Below are 21,356 nucleotides of genomic sequence, written 5' to 3'. Positions count from 1 at the left end.
CCATAGACTTTGATTCTTGATATTTTCCTTCAAATTACTATTTCTCCTATTCTGTATCCATAGACTTTGATTCCTTCAGTGAACCAAAAATGTAAATAATAGGGTTTCATTCTTGCCTGTACATCTCTTTAGTTTGATATTAACTCTCTGTATATTCTATAGTTCTTGATTATTTATTTTTATGTGTATGAGTTTTTTTGTCTACATGTATGTGTCTGCACCACATGCATGCCTGGTTCTTTGGAGCTTAGAAAAGGTCATTAGATCCCCTGAAACTGGAGTTACAGATGATTTTGAGCCATCATGTGGGTGCCGGGAGTCTATCCTGGGTCTCTGGAAGTGCAGCCATTGTTTTTAAACACTGAGCCATCGCTCCAGCCCCTTCGATAAAATTCTTTAAATCTAGTTTTCAAAATTACTAGAGCTTCCAAGAATATAGATTGTGCACATTTTCGTTCATCTTGATCTTTGAACATCTCCCTTTCCACAGCATGTTTGTGTGCACACACTTACTTCTATTCTTACGTAGATCAGTTCATCATTGAGGGAAGCCAGGGCAGATACTCAATCAGGAACCTGAAGGCAGAAACCAAAGCAGAGCTCATGGAGGAACACTGTGTACTGGCTTGCTCTCAGGTGACTCCCCCAGTTTCCATCCTTATACAATCCAGGACTACCTGCATGGGGGTGGCACTGACCCACAGTGTGCCGAGTTCTCTCATATCAATCATTAATCAAAAAAGTGCCCCACAGACATGTCTACGTGCTAATCTGATGGAGGTAATTCTTCAGTCGAGGTTCCCTCTTCCCAGATAACTTGAGTCTGTGTCACATTTGGAAAAAGATGACCAGCATACCTCAGGAAACTGAATTCTGTAACTTTAAATTTATTTTCTGCACTTGGCATGAGTTTCCATGTAGATTCCTAATGAATAGACTTTTTTTGGTATTTAATTTAGAGAAAAAAAGAAATGATAGAAATCAGGTGGAATTTTTTTCACATTTCAGAAGGATTGGTTTTGCCTGCCTAAATACTCATGTGTTAGTAGTACCTTGGGGCATTGTCTCCTGTGCCTTATGTCATATTTTGTTTTTCAGCTCTGTGTTAGTTGAAATTAATTTTTCTTCTAATATCTCCCCAGTTTGTGTATGTCCCAGTATTGTTGCTTCTGGAATTGATCCTGATTTGTTTAGTGAATCAGTGTATTTGTTTCTGGTAACCAAGTATGTACTCAGCATGTAATGCATCAGTGATTCAAGAAAAATTACAGGAGGCTTTGGGAAATGCTTTTCCTATGGAGAAAGACTAGCAAGAAGAAAAGTGGCCTCCTCTTTCTCTCGGATAGTCTCATGTCTGGGCATGATGAACAGAACTATGGTGTACCTTGTCTCAGCCTAAGGTGAAACCACCATCCTGAGGGTGACAGTGAAGAAGAGCACAGAGAACATTTCAGTCTGGGTAGACCTCCATCCCTGCTCGTAGCTGCAAGCAGAAGAATTAGGACTGGAGCTGGAGGCACACTTGCTTCTGCTCATGTTGTCTTGAATCTTTGTTGTTCTCTTTTTCGTGTCTTTCATTATAAGAAAAGGGAAAGTCTGGGTCAGAAGAAAAGACCTTGACTGGTGGCCTACCTAGGCTTAGGTCTTCCCCTGCATCTTCCAGATAATCTAATCCTTTTATCTTACAGGTAGGAAAACAAGCCAGGTAAAATTGGCAGTATCAAAGTTCCTACTCAGCCCTCCTGGCTCATCAAGGTGCAATTCCACATGTAATAGTTATGCATTTATTAGTGCTATCTTCTCTAGAAAGACAGTGCTGTCCCTAAGACAGCACATTGTGTCTGAACCTCTCAGAAGAACCAGTACACATACTCTGAAATCTACATGAAATGAATTGAAAGTACTATTTAATTTATTATTGCTTACAAAAAGAGAGGAATTAGGAAAGCTTAGTAGGTCACCAGCTAGGAAAGTGCTGAGGCTCCTCTTGAATGACATGGAGTCCAGAACACATACCATATTCTTGATTCATTTTCTGGAGTCTGTTACTGATACTGGAAGATGAGGGAAGGACTCATTACTGCATAAAGATTCAGACTCTTACTTGATCTCAACTGGTTGTTGTAGATATTACAAAATATGTTATTTTAAAGAAACAAAATGAAATCATACTAAGAAAAGAAAAGAGAAAACTATGGAGAGACAGAACTTGGAACCCAAAGGGACTGTTTCTGAAGCTCCCATCTCTAAACAATATGCTTTACTATTATTTAAGCCAGTTCAGATTGGGATTTATGTTGTAGTGTAGCTAGATCCCACTGCTTCCTTTAATAGTGAAAACAAACAACTTGAACATATATAAAGTGTGTATCTTTTTGTTGTCGTTTTTGTCTTGTTAAAGCTTGGGAGTATGACATGGTGACACATGCTTATAAACCTAGTACTGGCTGAGGGGTTGGAGAGATGGCTCAGCTGTTAAAGGCTACGCTCACAACCAAAAAAACCTAGTATTGGCTGAGGCAAGAGCAATGAAAGTTCTAGGCCAATCTGGGCTACATAGAGGACATAGTCTCAGAAGACCCATAAAGAAACAAAACTACAAATAACTAACCAACAAACAAAACAATAAACCAAAGAAAAATTGGAATTTAAATGGTTAGAAGTAGAAGCAGTATGTGGCCATCCTGTAATTGGAGCTTGTCTCTACTGAATCACTTTTGAATAATAAGTAATATCAGTACTGTTTTAATTACTTGTATAGGGGCCAAGGGGATGGCTCAGTGGGTAAGAGTGGGTATGTATGAGGACCTGAGCTCAATCCCCAGTAGGGAAAAAAAATCAGATGTAGCCATATGTGTACCTGTAACTCTAGCACTGTGGAGATAGAGACAGGAAGGTCACTGGGGGTAGGGCTTGCTGTCCAGCCAGTGTAGCTAAAACAGGAACCCCATGTTCAGTGAGAGGCCCTGTACAAGGTAATAAAACAGTGTGATAGATCAGGATGCCTGATGTCCTCCCCTGCTTCTGAATAGCCTTGTGCACTAGTACACACATAAATAATACACCACACACATAGCCAAAAGCAGTGGCTTTATTTTTAGAATGCCCGTGTGTGTGTGTGTGTGTGTGTGTGTGTGTGTGTGTGTGTGTGTGTATGTGTGTGTGTGTAAATTTTTATTTTGATGCATGTATGTCTGGGCACCACTTGTATAGTACCCCCAGACACCAGAAGGCCCCCTGTAACTGGAGTTACCGATTTCTGTGATCCACCACGTGGGGTTGTTGGGAATCAAACCTAGTTCTTTTGGAAGAGCAGCCAGTACTCTTAACTTCTGAGCCACCTCTCCAGCTGCAAGTCCACATAGATTTAATTCCTACATGTATGTTTGTTTGTATGTTTGTTTGTTTGTTTTAGTCTGAGTATTGGTTGAGTTAGACCCTTCCCTGAAGAAGATGCCTCTGACTTGATTCTGGGGCTAGGCAGCTTGTGAGTTTTGGGATACATTTTGGCCTCTTTTCCTATTGATATTTACTGCCTTCTTCCTCTCGTGTAGTGGTTATCAACCTGTGGATCATGGCCCTTTTGGGCATCACATATCAGATATCCTGCATATCAGATATTTACATTACAATTCATATCAGTAGTAAAATTACAGTAATGAAGTAGCAATGAAATAATTGTGTGGTTGGGGGTCATCACACCTGAGGACTGTATTGAAGAGTCGCAGTGTTAGGAAGGTTGAGAACCACTTCTCTAAAGTTTGCTTCTTCAGCTCATCAACATTATCTGTGCTCCAGTGCTTGGCCCACATTCAGACCCAGTATGCTGAGTGAATGTGTTCATCATTGTGAGAAAATGACCACAAGGCATCTTTGTAGATATTATAGAAGATTATGTTATGACCATAATAACATACCCTCCCTCAAACCCATGGGTGAAATTGTCTCTGACTTTTCACCAGCTCACGCCCAATGTCTCTCCTGGCCATTCTCTTGCTCCTACTCTTTCCTTACTCCTTCCACTCGTGGTCTCCCAAAGTTCTAGCACCGAGTCCACTCTCCAGGTCTGCCCCTTTAAGGTCTATGAAAGCAGTGTCACCCTGTAGAGCCAGCCTTGTCTGTGTTGGAATGTGACTTGAAAGTTGATGAGAAGTCTTGTCCGACATGCTGTGTTCACTCGGTGTTTTTCCCAGATGGTCACTTTCAGGTTATGTATAACTTATTTGGATTTAGCTTCCTGGGTCTTTTGTCTCTGACTAGAGAGCAAGAATATACAACTGTGACCTTAAAAGGGTGTCCCTACATCCTGGCACAGTGCCCCCACTTTTTTTCCTTGCTCCTCTCTTCAGTAGAATTCACAGTAAAAACAAGCTCTGCTTCTCAGCCACACAGCAAATGGCTCCAGGAGGGTGCATATTAGGGCCCTGGGAGACCTAAGTTTAAAATTGGCCTCCCTTGCTGACTGCAGGTGGTCTTTACTAGCTGCCTATATTCCTAGGCATCAGGGAAAAGTGAGGATGTCACCTTATAGGTGACAGTGTGAAGGAAATGAGTTATTGTGTACTAATGCCTGGTAGTCAGTTATTAGGCATGGTTTGGTTTGGTTTTACTTCTAGAATTAGATTATCCCAGCCGGGCCTTAGAACAGAAAAAGGAGAACAGCAAACTTTTACTGTTTTCAAATCAAAATCAAAAGAAGGTTAGCAAGAGCAGGCCCTGCCCCAAACAAAATGTGGAGGAACCCCAACTACCTGGTCTGGGGTAAAAAAGACTTTAAAGTGTTGTTTCTCATAAATGTCAAAAAATTCAAACCTTGGAAACTGAACGGGCCATCAGCAAGTGGTGGTAGATGCTGTATACAAAAGAGCCTGTGCCAAGGATGATGATTATGATAGAGAAGATGCCCAGTATGTACATGGACAGCTCCTTCTCAGAGATTTCCCAGATGACGCAGTGATAGGGACCAGGACAGCCATCGGTGCTACAATGAAAGTTGTTTTTACTTATCAGGGGCAGGTGTATGTTTGCGAGCAGGCAAAAAGACACAGTCTGGATGCTGACCTGCAGGAGGATGTGGAACAGATTCAAATATAATATTTCCTTTTCCTGGTGGAACTTCAGGAAGGATATCTTCTGAGAGGGGCTCTGTTTCTTGATTGCCTCCCTGGAGCCCTTCTCCATTTCCACTGGGTTCTCTGATCCCTGCTGCGTGAACTTCATCTTTTCCTTGTTGTGCTTATGCCGAATCTGAGCCATGAAGAATTCCATGAGGCAAAAGAGGATTATGAAGATGAAGTAGAAGTAGCACCACAATTCTGAAACAGGAACGGTAAACATTTGTTCAAAACACTCCATAAGGCAAGGGTAGGGGATATTTCCATGGCATTTGAAATCTTCGTAGATGGGGTACCATGGCATCCGGACTACATACACCACCAGGCTGTACACTGAGATTAGTCCTAACCACAGTGTCCGCCCAGCATAGTAGCCAGATTTGTCACCTGCTGCTGAGTACAGCACAGGGATTACTCCAATCATCAATGCAGACTCCATATCTTCTGATTCTAGGAACTGATGGAACTAGAGATCAGAGCTCTTGGCAGCACCCTAGGAAGGAAAGCAAAGCAAAGAGAAGTTGGGGTCAGAAAGCGAGAACAGGTTCTGAGCAGTCGAACCAGCCACAAAGCCCAACACCTGCTCAGGTTTTAAATTAGCATCTCTCAGGTTTTTGCCAGTTCAGCTCCTTTCCACAAGCAGTCATTGTCTTCCCATGATGTACTTCCTTTCTCTCCAGTTCAGCCTAGAGCCTCTGGCCACTTAGCAGTCCTGCTGTGTAAAAATTACAAATGTAATGTCTCATTTTCTTGCTAGATTAGGGAGTAAGTACTCGGGGCTATAAGCTCAACATTTACAAGCCCATATTATCCAGGATGGCGTATCAGCATAATGTGGACCTAATTACATAAAAAATTCCCATTGTGTCTGTCTATTCTAGGTTTATTATGGAAATCTTTATACTTTATCTCTTTGCCAGGAAATTTCCCGAAACTAAGAAGAAAATACACATCCTTGTTTTTCTTACTGTTAAGCACACAGGGCACATTACTTATGTTCACTGTGTTCTGTGTACAGCTCTTGAGGTACAGCTGCCACCATAAATGTATAGTAATGTTAGCAGTGACAGTTCAGGGACTGTAGGTACAGTGCAGGCTTTGTGCTAGTGAGTTAGGTGTACCATCTGTACATTCGTTTGTTTGGAAGATAATTGGGTACTTGTGTTTGTGTCTCTTTTTCTCTGTCTCCCTTCCCCTCCTGTGTGTGTGTGTGTGTGTGTGTGTGTGTGTGTGTGTGTGTGTGTGCATGCACACATGTGTGCGCACATGCTTTCTTGTGCTTTACTAGGAATCAAACCCAGGCCCCCACATATGATAGATAATAATCTCCCTCAGCTCTTTATTTTTATTTTGAAATAAAACAAGGTCTCATAGTGTAGCCCAGGTTAGCTTTGAATTTGTTGTTGTCCTGCCTCAGCCTCTGGAGTGCTAGATTATAGGAATATGATTTGTCCTGCTTTAACTTACACATATCTTTTATATGATGGAGACCAATCATTTAAGCTTACAATAGTTAATAGATGCTTTGAGGGTTTTATTATGGTAAAATATTCCTAGTATAAATTCTATTGTTGAACCAGGTGGTGGTGGTACACGCCTTTAATCTCAGCCTGCTGGGAGGCAAAGGCAGGCGGATCTCCGTGAGTTTGAGGCTCTCCTGGTCTACATGAGTGAGTTCTGGGACAGCCATGGCAGTTACACAGAGAAACCCTGTCTCAAGAAACTAAAAAAATACATAACCATCAACCCTACTCATCTACCAAACCATTTTATATTCTCACACCAAAACTCTGTACCCACGAAACATTAATTGTCCTTCCTCTTTGAAGATTACCACTTTGCTATGTAATAGTCAAATTTGTAGTTTTCCTTCCATTTAAGAGTCCATATATGTACACTCTATATGTGCACTGTGTGTGAGCGTTACCACTCTTTAATTGCCAGCCGACACTGGAGCAGTTCATGCACAAGTAGCAGGAATGGGAGCCTCCAGAGTGAGCTGATGGGTACAGCACTTGCTGATGGGTCTGGCAAAGGGGGCCGATGGCAAAGAAGGGCCAAAGGAGTAGGTGAGGAAAAGCGAGTATAACACTCTGGATAAGCACTTGTGTGCCAGGCTCTTTACTATAAACTGACAATTACGGACTGGGCATAATTATTCTTGTGTTTTAGTTAAGAAAACTGAAGTGTAGTTTTCTTTAGGGGCTGGCCACTGAGAGTTGCCATACTCCATACTCCAGTGAGTATATGGACAACACAAATTGGTATATATATATTTTGGTATATATATACTTTTTCTTCCTTTTTTGTGTGTGTGGGAAATCACAAGGATGAAGGGGTGCACCTGGGAGGAGGACTGGGAAATAAGTGTGATCAGGGTGCAATATATGAAATTTTCAAATAATCAATTCAAACATTATGTTGAAAAAAACAAAACAAAACCTGAGACCTAATTCTGCTCAAAAGACTTACTTCTAAAGTGATTTATTGGCAGTTAGGTTGTTCTGCTGCTAGGTCACAGCTCAGAGTCCCTTGTACCTGTCTTTCTGCAACAGTATAGTTGTACTGGGAACCTTTGACCCAGGACATCAACTGCCACTCTCCCAACTGCTTTGGAATTTCTCAAAGAGCTACTCCTTTGCCTGTGCCACCTGGCAGTCTTTGTGGGCTCTACCAATCGGGGGAATGCAGGGAAATCTACAGATTAGCCTCCTTGATTTAGAAGGAGCCTGCTGTCAAAATTTGGCCAGGGCTCTGATGCCATTTCTCTCTGGATCCGCCTTTTTTCTTCAGTCTGTGCCTGTGTTTCCAGTAGTGTGAACTTGTGAGTGATGATCATCAGGCTCACCAAACATTATTATCAGCCTCTTTTCCTTTTCTTTTTAATTCTTCAACCTCTAGATTGTGCGTTCATGTGTGTGCATGTCCACAAAGTGTACATTTGAGTGTGAATTCACATTTACATGTTTGGGAACCATAGGTCAGCCTTCAGCTGTCATTCCTCTGGCACCATCACCTTATTTTTTGGCAACAAGGTCACTTACTTGGTCTAGGATTCACTGACTAGGCTAGGTTGGCTGGCCAGGGATCAACCTGTCACTGCCACCATAATGTTGGGATTACAGGCATGTGTTAAAAATATGCCTGGCTTTTTTTTTTTTTTAATGAGTTCTAAGGGTTGAACTGAGGTTTTTATGCTTGCATAGCAAGCAAGCGTTTTGCTGACTGAGCTATCTCCCATCCCAACACCTGTTTCTACATTCTTCTCATTGCCTGCTTTAAAACAGAAAGCACAGAAATTATTAGCCAAGATCCTTGTTTATTTTCCAAATCTACGAGTCTGTTTTTATTGATTATTGCTCCTTCTTCTTGGTCACAATGGTAGAAAGACTCTGTCCCTTCCCTTTGGACAGTCACTCTCTTCAGTGAGCTCCACATTGTCATAGAGACCTTGTCTGTTACTCAGCATTCCCATAAACTTCCAGCTTCAGCTCCTCTGCTAGAACCCTCCTCTAATTAGCATGGAAGCCATCTCTTGCATACTGTGGCCCCAGCTCTTCACTGTACTTCACAGTGAAGCTCCTTAAAGAATTGACTGTTGTCTTAGTCAGTGCTCTATTGCTGTGAAGTGACACCATGACCATGGCAAACTCTTATAAAGGAAAATATCTCATTGGGGCTCTTTATAGTTCAGAGGTTTAGTCCATTATCACCATGGCAGGAAGCATGGTGGCATGCAAGCAGCCATGGTGCTGGAGAAGTAGCTGAGAGTTCTACATCTGGATCTGCAGGCAGCAGGCAGAGAGTGAAACACTGAACCTGGCTTGAGCTTCTGAATCCTCAAACCCCCCCCCCCCCATAACATACTTCCTCCAGCAAGTATACACCCACTCCAACAAGACCATACCTCTAATAATGCGACTCTGATGAGTCTGTGTGGGTCATTTTCATTCAAACCACAACTGTTTATCCAATTTGCTTCCACATCCCTACCTCTAATCCACCTTTAGCCCTTTCACCCTTTCGAGTATAACTCTCATCTCTGTTACAAGAATGATATATTTGCTTTTAGTCATATAATGAGTTACCTAATTCCCTGGTCAGGTATTTTGTTTGTATTTTAAAAATTTGTCTTGCCTGAACTCTCAGGCCTTCATTCTCACTTAGATTTCAAATAATTCTACTAGATGAGATGTATACGGTATATTTTCCTTTTCCAGTACTTTAGATTTTTGTTTGATACAATAGATCATACTGTAGGCTGCTGCAACCTCCTTGGACCTACAGTTGTAAATAGATATGAATAGAAACACTTGGTTCAGTTTAACTGAAAAAGCCGTTTCAAAAGAATGATTATGTCCATCATATTCCAAAATGTGGAAATAGTGCTTATTTCTGAATCCCAGTTGAGTGACATAAGGTAGAGCTCATTGTGTGTTTCCTGAGAGTGTGAATGGAGGTACAAAACCAAGTGGAGAAACTACAAAATGCTGTGGACATGGTAAACACAGTGTTGTTTAAGTATGCCTGCATGGCATCGAAGAGTAGAGGAGGAAGAATATAGTTACACATGCTTGGAGTCTTAGCACACGGGAAGATGCTGGGAGGAGAACAGTCTATTTAAAGAAATGAAGGGGCCAAAAGGAAAGGAAAGATGTGCGCATAATTCACCTGCACATGACTGCTTTTTCACCTGATCCTGTTTGCTTCAACTTCTTTCTGAGTAAGCTGCTTGCTTTGGTCTTTTTGATCAATTTCATTCTCTCATTTAATAGGAGGGCAAATTACATAGTTTTACAAACTTAGGCCTTCCATCACTTCCTGTTGTCATTTGTTGATCTTCGTCCCAAAGTCCCTAGTGGGTTCAGCACCTGAAAAATTTGTTATGGCTTTGTCTTTGTTTTTTATTTTTTTCCCTTAAAACTGTGAAGATTCAATATAATTAATATTAATTAAAGTATAATTCAATTTGTAGATGTTTAGCCCTGAAATGTGCTCATTCAGAGGTGTGTGTATGCAAAATTTTAAATATATGCTTATTAATTTTTTTAAAATTATTGATATATGAGTGACTGCATGCAAGTGCCCCTGGAAACCAGAGATCTTTAGATCCCTTGGAAATAAGTTATAGGAGGTTGTGAGCCACCTGATTTTGGTATTGGGAACCAAACCCAGGATTTCTGTAAGAGCAGCAAATGCTTTTAACTACTGAGCCTTTTTTCCAACCCCATGAAGAGGTGTATTTTGATGCTCGGATAACATAATGGCTCATGATAAATACATTGGGTAGAAATAAGATTTTATTTGTTCATTTAGGAATATGCTTGGATTTTTTTCCCCATGTCCTTTAGAAAGGATGTGTCTTTAGATGTTAATTTTATTACTGATTCTAATTATTTGACTTTTTGTATCCTAAGCAATGATAGTTAAAGATCATTAGGAACTGTTATCTATCTATAGATTGACCAATCTTTGCCTTTAAACTTTGTATTTGACACTGTCTGATACATGATAAAGGCCTGTGGATTCCTACAAATTTCTAAAATATATCTTAGTGTCAAGTATGCCTAAAGGAGGTAGACATTTTTATCCTTAGACATCAGACATCTTCCCTGTTGCTCTCTGGTAACGTTTTGTTTGTTTTTGGTTTTGAGACAGGGTTTCTCTGTGTAGTCCTGACTGTCCTGGAACTTACTCTGTAGGCTAGGCAGGCTTCAAATGCAAAGAGATCCACCTACTTCTGCCTCTCGAATGCTGGGATCAAATGTGTACACCACCACTGCCTGGCTGGTGACTTTATTTTTTAGAGATAAGGAAAGTCTCTCACTAAACCTGGGGCTCCTGATTTGGGCAAAGCCTGAAAGCCAGTGATGTGCTCTCCCCAAACAGTAGAGTGATATTTGGGTCAGCATTCCTAGCTTTCACAGGAGTGCTAGGGGGCCACACTCAGACCCTCATGCGTGTGCAGCAAGCACGCTACCCATGATGCCGTTTCCCAAGCACTCCACTCCTTTATTTGAGTCTGGGTCTCTCTGTAGCCCCTGTAGGCTTTGAACTCCTGATCTTCCTGCCTCAGAATTACAAGTGTGCACTACTGGCTCATTTCTCTGTTTTCATTTCATGTCTTTATTTATTTTATTTTAAATAATGGAGGTATTATCTTTTTTAAAATCCCATATGACTTTTAAACCTTGTCTCTAAGTGTATATTGAATTAGACTTGTACAGTAAAGCACAATTTCTAAAAAAATTAAATAACAAATTGAAGTTTTGCTGACACATGAAATTATTTCCTTTTTCTTTTCTTTTTTTGTTAAGGTGTGAAAGGTTTTATTTTGACTCCCAGCTTGAGGATATAGTCCAACATAGCAGGGAGCAAGGGCAGTACGAGAGGGTTGGTCACATTGCATTGGCATTCAGGAAGCTGATAGAAATAAATGTTGATGCTTTGCTTTCTTCCCATTTTAAAAACATTCTCTCTCTCTCTCTCTCTCTCTCTCTCTCTCTCTCTCTCTCTCTCTCTCTGTTTTCCTTCTTCTTCAGTCTGCAACTCTAGCCAGTGTTTGGCTAAACCTCTCTGAATATCTCATCACAAATACGGCTGTAAATCTGATCACATTGGCAATAAAGATTAACTATCATATGTCTCCTCCCTTGTCAGTACATTATAGCATTCCATCGCTGTTCTTCAGAGGCTTATGGAGCTTATAGATATCTCATAATGCCAGATACCTTTACTTTTATCTATAGTAATGACCAAAAATCTCAGTAGTTCTAATATTGCTTGGAAGCCATTAGTCTAAGGAATAAGGTTGCTCATTGAGCAAAGGTACTTGCTGCAAACCCTGGCAGCCTGAATTTGAGCCCCAGCATCTAATGGTAGAGGGAGAGATCCGACTCCTGTCTCCACATGTGCTATGGCATGCACATGTGAACATGCACAGACATACACAAATAAATTGCTTTTAATGAACCAAGACAAACTCCTAACTGCAGAGCCCCTTGAACACAATATGTAAAGATGGACCAAAGTAACACTGAAACTTGTTGGGGCAAACACCGGATGCTACAGTTCCGATTGTTTGCTGGCTTGTGATGGAATCATTTGGACTCTTTACAGCCTTGGGTAGCCCCACCCTTCAGCTGTGCTACAAGAGTTTCTCTCTCAGGTCAACTGTACTCTTTGCCTATAGCTTTCCCTTAGTCGAAGTCTCACAGTCCTGGCATCTTCTACATCCTGGAGTCTCCATTCCAACTCACTTCCTACCTTTGTCTTTTTAAGGTCCCATTGCAGGCAGTCTAACTCTGCTGTGTACAGCCCAGCCTCAGTTTTGTTCTGGCATCTTTTTTTTTTTTTTTTGGTTTTTCAAGACAGGGTTTCTCGGTATAGCTTTGTGCCTTTCCTGGAACTCACTTGGTAGCCCAGATCTCTGTGAAGATCTGCCTGGCTCTGCCTCCTGAGTGCTGGGATTAAAGGCGTGCACCACCACCGCCCAGCTGTTCTGGCATCTTAGTGTAAGCCTCTATGACACCACCACACTTGACTCTTGTGTATCTGCAAGCTACGTGGACAGTGCTGCCATGTTTTGCTGCAAGGACAAGGTGTGGCCCATCCACGGCTCTGATGCCTTTGTGCTTTGGCAGCTGAGCCTGGGAAACCATTTCCCTAGGTAGCTGGTTTTAGTCCCTTTATTTCCACTCTCAGCTCAGTCCTCTGTTTCAAGTGAATGCATTTTTGCAAGCTTTGGGGCCTTGTCCTCAAGGAACCTTTCCTATTGTTCAAGTGTGAGCTTTCCACTAGTTACGTTAATCACTTTAATAATCACACCTACTTCCTTCACTCTCACCTTGTCTGTAAGTTTAAACTCACTCATGTGCCTTTCCTTGCCTACGTGCATATGTTTAAGAAATATCTTTCTATGTATTTCTGCTCTGTTTCACTGTAAATCTGAGGAAGATCAGTCAGTCTGGATGTTAGGTGATGTAGAAATTTATTCCATTACTTTCCAATTCACCCTAACTTTAGTTTGTAGGATACAGGCAGAACACAAGACAAGGTTTTGAGATGTGAGTGGGCTTTAGCCCACTTACTTTCTGATATTCTTCATTTCCCCCGAAACCTTTTGAACTAGGTCTTTACTGTCTGCATTGAAACTCTTCCCAGAACGGCCCATTAATCTTGGCTTACATATTAGGGCTTCTCTAGCGTCCTGCTTCAATCTCTTCCACATTACTTTTACAAATCAGTTCCAAATGCCAGAGAACCACATGGTCAAGTTTATTACATCAACAGCCCCACTCCTTGGTAGCAATTGACTGTATTAGTTACTTAGTTGTGGTCACCAGATTTCTTACAAGAAACAATTTAAAGGAAGAACGGTTTGTTTTGGCTCATAGTTTGAGAGTATAGTTCATCATGGTGGAAAGGCATTGTGGTAGGAATGTGAGGCACTTGGTTCCAATGTGTCTCCAGTTAGGGTGCAGAAAGAGATGAATGCTCTGTTTCTAATTCCTAAAGTAAAAATTAGGTCATGAAAGCAATCATGATGACATTGGGCATTATAAATCTTAACTGCTGAGGAAGTAGTACTTATTTCAGTTATGCTGACTAATTTTCTGAAAGAGAAGCCTGCCTATTATAAAAGGCAGTAATGACTCATAGAACTTTTGTGCTGTAGAGGGCCATTAAACATGACTACTTTGTAGGTTTAATGCTAAACAGTGTTGGAAATGAATTTTTTAAATAGAGCCATTTTTGTTCATTATTTCTGTTAGATTGTATTATTCAAGGATTTTAGTAGATATAGATTGAGGAATGGTATGATTAAGGAAAAATTCACTTTGAGAAAATTATTTCAAATTTTTTCTGGGGTATTTGTAATCTAAGAGAAACCAAAGCTGTCTGTGTTGTTCTTTTTCTTTGGGATGAATTGGGTCCTCTCCATGAGATAGAGTGCTGAGGGAGTAACCAGACTTAAGGTGGAATATAAAAAACTCAGCTGGGGAGCTGGAGAGATGGCTCAATGATTAAGAGCACTGACTGCTGCTCTTCTAGAGGACTGGGTTCAATTGCCAGCACCCACATGGAGCTCACAACTGTCTGTAACTCCAGGATCTGACACCCTTATACAGATACATATGCAGGCAAAATAAATAAATAAGTTATTAAAAGAAAAACTCATCTGACTGAAACTATAAAGCCTCTAATCCTGGGGCTGGCTAGATGGCTCAGCTGGTAAAGATGCTTGCCACCAAGCCTGATGACTTGAGTTTGATCCTTGGAAATGCACATGGTAGTGTGAGTGTAGACTCCTAAAATTTGTCTTCTGATTTCCACACATACGCCATAGCCCACATATGCCCACACACATACATACAAAATAAGTACACAAAGAAGTGTTTAAAAAAAAAAAACAAACACAAACCACCCACTAATGCTAGTTCTAGCTATTTAAATGAGAGAATTGACACCCTCCCCCTTGTCTTTAAGAAATTTACTCTCCACTACAGGAAATGGTCAATTTTGGAAAACCATCTTTAAAGAATTTTCATGAAATAAAGTATTAAACTCTAATAGGAAATGTATCTATTGAAATCTGGAATTCTGGTTTTTAGCACCTATGAAGAATCTGCATGGTCTTGTCTTCTTTACTCTGTGTTTTATACCTTACCTTGTTCATGAATGTTAATATTTTTTAATATTGTCCTCATTAATTCTTTCTAACTTTCTCTTTCACGTTTTCTTCCTGGATTTGCTGTTTCCTTCAGTCTCACTTCAAGGTCAGTATGCTTGCTCTAAAACCAGTGTAATTGAGGCTCACTTACTAACACTGTTCCCATTCTAATGGACTAGAATGATAGAATGTATTCCAGGAAAGTGATGCCTCGAAATCTATTTCTGATTTGAAGAATATGAGTTTTTCATGACAGTGGACACAGACTTTTGTGCTTCTGAAGATAATGAGACTATTCAGAATGCAAAACTTAAACCGAGCAGGTTTTCACTGAAATTCTGAAGATGTAAAGAGCAGCTGGGGGGTAGGGTGGGAGAAATTGTTTTCATGTTGTTGGCACTTTATTAGAGTTGTCTTAGTTAAGAACTTAAGCAGGGTAAAATGAGCAGTAACATTTTAAACTGAAGTGTAAAAATTATGGTAGAATTAAAATTAATAAGCTTGCATATATCATATACATTTTACCTAGCAATTTTCTTATTATAGTAGTGAAATGATATGTAGTTCCTGTTAATGAAAGCATCCATTTCTTGATACTTATGGCTGGTGCTAGACAGGGCAAGTTATATATTTTCATGGGGATCTAGGTACAGGGAACATGGTTGCCCCAGGTTCAGGCAGGCAATGATGATACTTAGTTGTGTGTGATGTTGTGCTTTAGGTATGTTTTTCCTCAGACAGGGTTTAAGTAGGTAACTCATATTGGTCTTAAATTCCTGATCTTCCTGTCTCTGTATTATATGAACTCCAGACTGAAATGTAGTCCCAGATTGGCTTTCCTAGGTTTCTCATGTGTAAGTCTTTCCTTTATAAAATTGGGATGATTATCAAATGTAGTGATTAAGTGAGTTAATCCAAGTGGCATAAGGGCATAGGAAAATGATTATCAGATGGTATTATTATTATTATTACCCCCTTTTGTCTTTTTAATGGAATTATATTTGGTCCATTATATTATAGCACCATTGCCATATATTTTAGATTCTTTATAACACCATGCTATTCATATTGCTTCATACTGTCACTAATAATTAAGGGACTGTTTGGAGAAGTGTGTCAACAGATGATTTTGTTATTGTGCAAATACAGAGTATATTTTATATACTTAGTATATACTTAATATCAAGAGGCTTGTGATGGCACAGGACACTATAATTTCATGCAAGCACAGAATGTGCTGCACATAGTACTGCGCGGTGTTGGCTGTACAGCCCTGCAGCTCGTGATTGTATATGTGTAGAAGATGCATTTCATCTACAGGGATTGATACATGATGGCTTCACCTTTCTTTTGAAATGTAAAATGTATATCACAGACTGTGTGATAAAGAAGAGGGTTTATTAGACATTTTCTTCTGATTGAAATTTTAATGCTTAAGTTGAAGACCTAAGTTATTACATTTGAAAAGATACTATTTTGGTGAATTATCTTTCCCAAGCCTAACTCATGAAAAGAAAGGGGGTCTTCAGCCAGACTTACAACATCTTTTTTTTGTCTTTGGTGGACTACCTTCTCCCCACAATGAAAACTGATGAAGTTAAGATTCTAAGCCGTGTAAGGTTTAGAACATGGTAGCATAGAGACATGAGTTCTGTGTCTTCATGAATCTGAAAGAAAATACTGGATCCTTTACTGCAGAGCAAAATGAGAGTGTGAAAGATGAGAGCAGGCTGCAGTAAACATTAGACACCAAGAAACTAGGTGAAATCTAGAACACTTGTGGGTTTACAAAGGAAGCAATAGATACCAGCTTACAGCATTGAACAAAGTGATAAGGAAGGAGGAGAATCCCCTCTGCCTATGCTGTTGCTGCAAACTAAAGCAGAAAGGAAACTTCAAGATAAGCTACTGCAAAACTCGTATGTTACGTGAGTCTGCTAGTGTGCGAAAAGCAGACACTATGTAGAAGGATCTATGTGGAGAAAGGAGCTTAGAAGTGAGACAGTGCTGAGGTGAACTCTCCCCTGAAAGCACTCTATAGGAGAGGTAGAACTTTCACCACTGCTGCCAAATCCTGGAGCTTCCCCTTCTCCTTCCTCTGCCTAAGCACACAGTGAGTCATGTGATCAAGGAACAGTTGCTGTCCTAGACATAAAGATGCAGGTGCAGATGCACTTAGGGTGGGGACTTCTGGACACTGGTTAAAAGCCCTGGTAAGCAGAGACTATTCTGTTGTAATATAAGCTTGCCCAGGTCCCTCAGAGCTTACACATTGAACTGTGCAGGTCCAAAGCTTGATCACTCAGCACACCCCATGTTGAGACTCCAACTCAGTGGATGTCAGTAGCTTGAGGGGCATTCCCCTGAGAGTCAGGAGTTCAATTTATCTGGAAATATAATCCGAAAGCCAGCCCATTCGGATCTAAACTGCTGTATGTTAGAACAATACTCACCTGTTTTCTCTCCTGCAGAGTCAGCTGCAGAAGGCAGTTTAGCAGATTGTAGAAACCACAATCATTACAGCACAATCATTACAGCACGGAAGAGATGTTGACTGACATTGTAATTGTCTTACTTAGGGTTTCTATTGCTTCGTTGAAGCACAATGACCAAAAAGCAAGTTGGGGAGGAAATGGTTTATTTGCCTTATACTTCAGTATCACTGTTCATCATTGAAAGAAGTCTAGACAGGAACTTAAACAGGGCAGGAGCTGATGTAGAGGCCAGAGAGAGCTGCTGCTTACTGGTTTGGTCCTCATGGTTTTCTCATCCTGCTTTTTTATAGAACCCAGGACCACCAGCCCCGGGATGGCACCACCCATAATGGATTGTACCCTTCCCCATCAATCACTAATTAAAAATTAATTAGCTGAATCTTACAGAGGCATTTTCACAATTGCAGTTCACTTCTTTTAGATAACTCGAGCTTGCGTCAGGTTGACATAAAGTTACCCAGCACAGTAATATTATTGTTAGTTTTACTATTGCATTTTTTAAGTTTTAGTCTTTTTCTTTCTTTAAAGATAGGGTCTTGCTGTACAAGACCTGGCTGATCTAGAACTCATTGTGTAGACAAGTTTGGTCTCAAACTCGCAAAGATATGCCTGCCACTGCCTCTTGAATGCTAGGATTAAAGGCATGCACCACCATTCCAGACTGTGGTAGTTATTTTTCTTTAGCTATTGTTTCCTTTACTGTTTCTCATAATTGCAACTTAACACATTTTCCCTCTCATTCTTAATGTACTTTCTCTTTGCTCATTTTCTCCTCTTGTCTTTTTAATTAATAAGCTCAGCTTTAATAATTCTAGTTTGTCCTAATAGTATTCTAGCTCCTTTAGTTTACTAATTTCACTGGGAATGTAACTCAAATATTCTTTCACTCTAGAGGTGGTGGGACCTGGCACAGTGGAGCCAATAAATGAGGCAGACTAAAGTCTCATGGAATAGCCAACTTTATTCATAGCATCAGGCAATTTATACTCTCAGGGTTAATAAGAATCACATGAGTAAAGTGTGCCATCACAAGGACAAAGCCATACATGGCAAAACATGTTTTTTCCATAGAGCTACATAAACAAATAGTTATAATGAGTCACCTGAAATAAACTCATTCCTTTTGGCTACGTCTGGGAGAAGCACAAAAATACATTTAGGAGCACTAAAAACAACTCCAGGTTTTGAAGAAACTGAGATCACAAGACTCTTGTCTTATTTTCTTGGAGTTTTCTCACAAATACTCAGAGTTCTACTCACAAGACTTTATTCTTGGACCATGTTCCAACGAAGTACCTAATTGCTTTTCATTTCACTTTACTGTGTGATTTGTTATCAGTTCATTGTTTTCATTACTACCATCTGCTTCTGTCCCCTATTAGTAAGGCTGACTATAAATTGAAGAGAAGACTACACATTAGTTGGGGGCAATAAACTTTTAAAAACCTTCTCCTCTCTTCACATACACATCATATGCATAGAAATGCAAAAACAGTATGGAAAAGCAATCTAGATAACTCCCAAACCCAACAATTCCTTCATAACTGAAACTAATGATAATGAAATAGTGGGAATTCCAAAGAATTCAAAACATTACATTTAGAAATGATCATGTACTTCAAAGAGGATTCAGACAAACAAATGAATGTGATAAGGAAATGTGTTTGGGATCTAAGAGAAAACCAGCAGTGTGGATGAGAAATTGAAAAACATAGAAGAAAAATTAGGCAATAAAATTGAGAATTTGAAAAAGAGAATGGGAAAAAAAATTTTTAAATGTAGTGGAAAGCTTCACCAGCATACAGTATCCCATTGAGGAAAAATATCAGTGCTAGAACTTGAGACAAAGCATGTTTAGACAACAGTAACCGAGAACTTCAGGACATGGATAAAAAAGCAACCTCATGAGTCCATTGGGTAGAAAAGGGAACTGAGACAAAAACTCGAGGCATAGTGTAAACACTCAGTTAAATCAAATCAGAAAACATCTAGGGAAAGTTGCAGACATATTTAAGAGATGTTTAGACTCCTCAAGCAGACATGATCAGAGAAGAACTGCCCCAGGATATGCCCTGGTTCAAATGTGAAAACTGCAGTGCAAAGAATGTATTGAAAGCTTCTAGAGAAAAACACAGATTCGTTTACAAAGGCAAACTCATTGGAATAATCTCAGAGCTCCCAGCAGAAGCCCTAAAACCTAGGAAAGCTTAGAATTCTGTACTTTAAATCCTGAAAATAACTGTCAAACAAGATTATTATATCTACCAAATACATATTTTTTAATTGATGGAGAAATAAAGACATTTCAAGATCAGCACAAATGAAAGCAATTAATGATCAGAAAACCAGCACTGCAGAAGATGCTTAAAAGAATTGTACACACAGGAGGGAGAAAGGGGGAGAAAGCGGGTCATAGCTTTCTGATGAGAGGACAAGAGCAGCAAACAAGAACTAGAAAGAATCAGACATATCCTTCGAAGTAAATCAGTAATGACCTAAGGTAAAGCAAGGAAAAAGAAACAGCAAACACCACTTGTACCACCTTTGCTGGCCAGTTTTCTGTCACTTGATATGAGTGAGAGCCACCTGGGAAGAGGGAGTCTCAGTTGAGGAAAACCCACCACCACATTGGCCTGTGGGGCATTTTCTTGATTGAAGATTTGAACGGGAGGGCCAAGCTTATTCTGGATTGTGTTCTCTGTGGGCTGGTGGTCCTGGATGCTATAAGAAAGCAGGCAGAGCAAGCAACGAAGAGCAAGCCAGTCAGCAGTATCCTCCATTGTCTCTGCTTCAGTTCCTGCCTCCAGGTTCCTGCCTGGCTTGAGTTTCTACCTTGACTTCTGTCAGTGATAGACTATTACCTAGATATGTGAGATAAACCACTTTCTCCCCAAATTGCTGTTGGTCATGGTGTTCATAACAGAAATAGAAACCCTAACTAAAATACCAACCAAGGTAATTCCAAAGAAATCAAACACATTCTTGCTAACTTTAGTAACTACCAGTTTTTTATTGGTAAAATATGAATCAAGATGGTATATTTGCTCTCCTGGACTACCATAAGAGTAGTGTGACTCCATATATGATTTGCTATTTTTATTTGTTTTAAATTGAGACAGGACTTTACTCTGACTGCCCTGGAACTCACTATGTAGAATAGCCTGGCCTTGGACTTACAGACATCTATCTACCTGCCTCTGCCCCCACCTCCTTGGTGCTGGGATTAAAGAGGTTTGCCTAGCCAGATAAAATTTTCTTTAAGGATGGTTTCAAAATGGAAAAATGTTAACAAACTGTAAAATTTCTTTGCATTGATCACCTGTCATCGTAACTGGCTGCTGCTTATTATTAGGACTCATACCATCTTGAACCCTTTATTTTGATCATGATTTATTTGTAAGAGAGACATTGTTTCTTTTCTCCTTCCTTCCTTCCTTCCTTTCCTCCTCGTCTTCCTCCTTCTCTCTCTCTCTCTCTCTCTCTCTCTCTCTCTCTCTCTCTCTCTTGTTTTTAGAGAGACTTTCTCTGTGTAACAGCTCTAGCTGTCCTGGAACTCACTAACTCTGTAGACCAGGCTGGCCTCAAACTTGGAGATGTTCTTGCCTCTGCCTCCCAAGTGCTGAGATTAATGGCATGTGCCACCAAGCCTGGCTCGACGCATTGTTTCTTAAAGGACCAAATAATGTCATGTATGTTCACTAAAATTAAATGCATTTAAACTTAGTGAAAAAGATGAACGTTTGTGCTTTTCAGTTTGTTCTAAGAATCAGAAAAACAAGGAACACTACCAGCCTTAGTTTATGAAGCTGTTCCTTACACTGAAACCAGATCTAGATAAGGACTCAACAGTAAAAGAAGAATTATAGAGTTGGGTTCATTGGATAAAAGTGCTGGTGGTGCAGGCATCATGATCTGAGTTTGATCCCCAGAATCCACAGGGGGAAGAGAGAACTAACTTTCAGAAGTTGTCTTCTGAGCTCCACTATGCACCCTAGTAAGTGAGTGCACACACAGAGATACACATAGGTAAAGACTTTTTTGTTTTTGAGACTGGGTTTCTCTGTGTAGCTCTGG

General features: G+C 40.2%; 2 protein-coding genes across 9 annotated transcripts in view; one reads left to right on the top strand and one right to left on the bottom strand.

Annotated features, from left to right (window-relative positions):
- The window catches only part of Erc1 (ELKS/RAB6-interacting/CAST family member 1), a 337,373-nt gene that overhangs the window by 121,779 nt on the left and 194,238 nt on the right, over positions 1-21,356 (top strand). The window lies entirely within an intron of this gene.
- Positions 1,935-7,705, bottom strand: LOC131907349 (uncharacterized). The gene is made up of 2 exons (XM_059258491.1): positions 7,587-7,705; positions 1,935-5,607 (listed from the first exon to the last, which is right to left on the bottom strand). Exon 2 carries the CDS (start codon positions 5,551-5,553, stop codon positions 4,807-4,809), a length of 747 nt encoding a protein of 248 aa, XP_059114474.1. The 5' UTR covers positions 5,554-5,607; positions 7,587-7,705; the 3' UTR covers positions 1,935-4,806.

This window comes from Peromyscus eremicus, chromosome 3 (assembly GCF_949786415.1).
Source record: "Peromyscus eremicus chromosome 3, PerEre_H2_v1, whole genome shotgun sequence".
Classification (NCBI taxonomy): Eukaryota; Metazoa; Chordata; class Mammalia; order Rodentia; family Cricetidae; genus Peromyscus; species Peromyscus eremicus.
This window is presented reverse-complemented; position numbering and strand designations above follow the sequence as displayed.

Coding starts and splice junctions, on each gene's coding strand:
- LOC131907349 (XM_059258491.1), bottom strand. CDS start 5,553: ATGGAGTCTGCATTGATGATTGGAGTAATCCCTGTGCTGTACTCAGCA.